The 4,973-nt window shown below is 34.6% G+C and overlaps 1 protein-coding gene across 1 annotated transcript; it reads left to right on the forward strand.

The window, feature by feature from the left end:
* The first annotated feature begins 640 nt into the window (after positions 1 to 640).
* LOC120214217 (zinc finger protein ZAT5-like) lies at positions 641 to 1,665 on the forward strand. Its single transcript, XM_039212165.1, has one exon. It carries the CDS (start codon positions 712 to 714, stop codon positions 1,579 to 1,581), a length of 870 nt encoding a protein of 289 aa, XP_039068096.1. The 5' UTR covers positions 641 to 711; the 3' UTR covers positions 1,582 to 1,665.
* The last annotated feature ends 3,308 nt before the right edge of the window (positions 1,666 to 4,973 follow it).

A 4,973-nucleotide genomic window follows, 5' to 3' on the forward strand; every position in this document is an offset into this window, starting at 1 on the left:
ATGTATAGGTAATTATAAAAAAAGGTACTACTATGTGAATTACTTAATTATTGATTTAAAGAGATCTAAATGTGTTAGATACCGACAGTATGCTAATATAATGGATGAATCAAAATGTTTCGTCTCAGAAATTTTATAAATTTATACTTTAGCAAAAAATTTGCCCCCGCCCTTTGTTAGCATGCTTGTGTTCAATTTGATTACAAAGGCAGTATTATTAAATAATTTAACTTACAAATTGATGATTATTATTAGTAAAGTTTAGTTAAAGGCTAGCTTTATTAATCCCAACAGGTGACGAGAAAACAACCATTCAAAAATGTCAACTTTGGGCAGATGTTAGCAACCTCTAAATAAAGTGTGTATGCATTGTTAAAAAGAAAACACATTACTAAAACAGTGAAGAGATAAAAAAGAGTAGAGAGAAATATACAAGTTTGGTTGGTCCAAGCAAGAAAAAGGTAAAATAAAGGTGGAGAAGCGCAAATTAAGTGGTTCCAGTCTTGCAAACCAATTCTTCAAGTAGGAATCGTTGGGAAAAAGTTATGGGTTTGCTTCAAAGCCGACCGAATCTCACTCTTTTCCTCCTCTCTTCTCTCTATATATAATATTTGTTTATACATGATTTGTAGCTTTCTGGGTTGGGAAACAAAATATATTTGTTTACGGGAGAGCCTTCCTTCTCTTATCTGATATTTCCTCTTGTTTTCAATGATGATGATGATGATGGAGAGTCAAGAGGAAGCTGTTGTTTGTAACGATCAGTTGCAGATTATCAAAGGGAAACGTAGTAAGCGCTCGAGGCAGCTCTCTCCTCTGAGTTTGGCGATGGCTTCGAGCCCGACGACGAGTTCCAGTGGGATGAACAGTGATGATTCGAGAGGGTTTGCATCTCCTGTAACATCTGTTGAGTTTGCAGAAAGCTGCACTGCGGAAGACGAAGACATGGCTAATTGCTTGATACTTTTGGCTCGAGGGCAAACCAGAAAATCTCCACCGCAACCCGTTTCTTTTGCGACGAGCAAGACGGTGAGTGGGGTTTATGTTCACCAGTGCAAGACGTGTAACCGGTGTTTCCCTTCGTTCCAGGCGCTTGGTGGACATAGAGCAAGCCACAAGAAGCCCAAGGTTGTTAACGATGAAGAGGACAATAAAGGGTTGGTGTTTATGAAAGAGGATGTTCATCGGCCATTCAATATCATGAACACAACGCTTTCACTTCAGATAACGAATAAGCCTGTTTTAGGTCATGGCAGCAAACCCAAAGTTCACGAGTGTTCCATGTGTGGCGCCGAGTTCTCATCCGGACAAGCTCTTGGGGGCCATATGAGGCGGCATAGGTCATTAAACAATGTTCAGATTCCGACTCCGACTCCGACAACAACGACGAGTGCTGGAACAAGGACTGTGAGATCTGAATCAGAAGATAAGTCCAAGAAACCAAGAACTGTTCTGCAATTAGATCTTAACCTTCCAGCACCAGAAGATGATCATCAAAGGGAAACCAAACTTCCATTAGTTTCCAAGCAGGAAAAGCTACTGCTCTTCCCGGTTTCTTCTTTGGTTAATTGCCATTACTAGAAGAGCAAACTCCATCTTTTTAGTCAATGTTGTATCATTAACTCGGATTATTTTTCTCATGAAATATAATTCATAATTGTTCATTAATTCTTTGAATTTAACTGGATCCATGTCAGTCAAAATTGAAAAGTTCTTAATTTGGGGAAGTATGTTAACTTTCTATTTTCTTTTCCATGGTAGCATTTGATCCATATAAAGATAATTTTCATTTTCTTCCTTTTTTGGCCATGAGTTTTCCACCACCAATTCCACAACCGAAAGTGGTGGATTAGGTTCTCTTGTTTGGTTTGCAAGAAAGTTAAAGCTCCATATTTTTCTTTATCATTTATCATTAACATGACAAAAAAGATTTAAACGGATGGCAACCAAGCCACCTAGATTAAGTAATCTACACTACATTACATATACTCCCACACTTGGCTTTAGAATCATACTTGTTAATATAGTGACCCATGTGAAGGAAGGAAAAAAAGTTGGCCACTTGATTTAGCTTATTAATAAGACTATGCCTAATTTCGTAGCTAAACTTTTAATTCAGAACCTGATCATGTTGTGTTGTCAGCACGGATGGACCGAGGGATAACTAGAGGTAGTCGTTTCCCCTCTAACATAAAATTGTGCCTCTATTCATCGTTGTTAGCACTACTTTGAAAACTAGAAGGTTGAGAAACCAACCATGATTGCATTAATTACAATAGTTTGAGATTGGATAGCAGGTTTTTCACTGAAAAAAAGTGCCTTTATCTCTCAATCTTATCAACCCATATTTATATACAGCTCTTCAAGTGAACATGTGAACGTAACAGCGTGTCGTTCTGATGTCAAAATAAAAATAGCCTTAATTTTAAAATAAAATTAAATAAAGAATAGTATAGGAAGAGTAAGGGTCGATCCACAAGGACTAGGAGACTGATGAATTTCCCGCTCTTGACTCCGATTTAGGCATGATATAAAGGAAAATAAAAAGAGGGGTTTTATGAGAAATTGAAGTAATTAAAGATGAAAACAATTAAATAAATAAAAGAAAGTAAAAATGAAATTAAAGATGAAGATTCAATACAATTAAATCAACCTTGGGCTTTCTAAAGCTTCTGCCTAGATTCAAATCGATCCTTGAATAGGATTTTACCTCCGGGCTCACGCCGGTTATAGTCTATAGGGCCCAACCCCTATAACTTGTTCTTCTCTCAAATGAATATAGAATCTAAAATCAAATTTTACATCTTAACTCTTTTGTGAATCAATTGCGACAGTCGCTTATTAATTCAACACTTTTAATTTTAGAAAAACCCGACTCGGATTCTATCATCACAATTGAGAATCTAACTCAATTTTAGTTTCCCTTAGAGGACCGTCACTAAGTATGTTTATAGGAAGTCGAATGTGCCACAGGCAGATCCTTCATCCCGACTATTAATCGAAACCGAAATTCAATTTCAACGTGCACTTTTTGAAATGAAATTGTTTTGATTGTAAAAGGATGATCGATTACCAATCCTTGATTTTCGAAAACTGAAAATGTAACCCTTGAGGGTATGATGTGCTTTTCAATTCTCACGACATAGAATCGATTCATTGCTTTAGCCTTCGGCTATGGAAAACTTAGCTAAACATGATATAAACCATACTTAGCATTTTGAAATAAAAATAAAATAAAAACTAGAAAGGAAAAAAGAGAGAAAACTTTATTAAACTAAGAAAGAAGAAAAAAGAGTTTGGAAAATGAATTCTGAATGATCCATTTGATATTTGAGGCTTACCCCAATGGGGTATTTATAGTCCTCAAAAACCTAAAAGAAAACATTTAAAACTAAAACGATAATTCGGAATATAAAAATAAAATAAATCCTAATTTGAATTCAAAAATTCGGCTGAGTGAGTGATGTCATGCCCACTATTCCGTCCGTGAATCCAGAAAATAAAAAATTGCACAATTTCATTACTTTTAGCATAATTTCCGGAATTCAATGTCCTGTATCGAAAATGAGCGAAAAAGGCCAAGTTAGCAACTTAAAATAGCTAATAAAGAAGTAATTAATCATAAAATAATGTATAATTTAAGCACTAATCAAATTCCCCCTTACTTATTCAATGCTTTTCCTCAAGTATTTCTCAATTAGCATGCAAAATATCTCAAGTTGTCAACTCCAATTTCATAGAATTTCCAAGATTTCTAAGCAAACTCAATCAAGCAAATATAGAAATTCAAGATCAATCAAACAAGGCAAACCAATTAGGTGTAAATCAACCAAGGTATTTCAATCATCCATCAATTTCCAAAGAATTCAAGACTTAGTTCCTCACATGGGTTCACTCATTTTGCTCAAGTGTTTCAGGTGAAAGAATCACTCAAGCCTAAAATAATCAACACATTACCATAGGCTTGTAACTAAATCTAATCTCCACTACTTAGTATGAAAATGATACATTAATCAAGAGGACTTTAATACTGGTTGTAATGGGGCTAAGGTTCGGATAGGATAAAGGCCGAAAGAAAGGGGTTTCAAAAATTCAAGACAAAGTAGAGACTATTCTAAAAATTTATTCAGATGAAGGTAAAAATAAAATGAAGGCGAAACAAGAAAAACAAAGCTTTATTCACACATTTTTTTTTTGCTCGAACCAAGAAATTTTCTACTAACTTGAATCAAAATTGCATTGTTTGAATTTTTTTGCATTGAATTTCTGTACTGTTCGAACCAAATTGCACTAGTTGTTTTTTGTGTTGTTCGAACCAAGTTTTTCCTTATTTTTTCCCCAAAAATAATCTCAACTCGTCTTGAAGAAGGGTAAAAAAAAGAGGGAAAAACAAAATCGGCTCGGGTTTAAAAATGTGGTGAATCAAAGAAAAGGATATAAGGCTCAAAGTGGTTCTCTAGGGGAAAATAAATAAAAGGGTAGGTTATTTTGTTTGGGAAGAGAAATGGGTTTAATCCTAATGCCTCTATCACATCAAAGCATCATAATAACAAATGCGTAGTCTCAACAAACATCGAGTTACATGTTCTAAAATGCAATCGATTAGTTCGACACACTCAATTGAAACAAGGAGAAAGAATAAAATATATGCTCATGAAAGGCTCAAAACTCAAATAAAAGGCGTATTGAACTAAGTCATGCATCCAATTCAATTAATGAATTCATGAAATTACCACGAAAAATTTACACCAACTAATCATCTCATGCTTTCTTTCAACCTAAACTCAACAAGAACATGCTTTGAATTCACAAAGAAAAACAAAGAAATTGGATCAAATTAAATATCAACAACCAAGATCATTCATAATCAAATCAAAAAACAACTCAATTTCAATAACAAAGAATAAGCAAGAGTTAACTTGATTTCTAATTCCACCCCTCACTTAAAATCATATTGCGCCAATATGAACAAT

The sequence above is a fragment of the Hibiscus syriacus genome, unplaced genomic scaffold, assembly GCF_006381635.1.
Source record: "Hibiscus syriacus cultivar Baekdansim isolate YM2019G1 unplaced genomic scaffold, ASM638163v2 tig00110056_pilon, whole genome shotgun sequence".
Taxonomy (NCBI): domain Eukaryota; kingdom Viridiplantae; phylum Streptophyta; class Magnoliopsida; order Malvales; family Malvaceae; genus Hibiscus; species Hibiscus syriacus.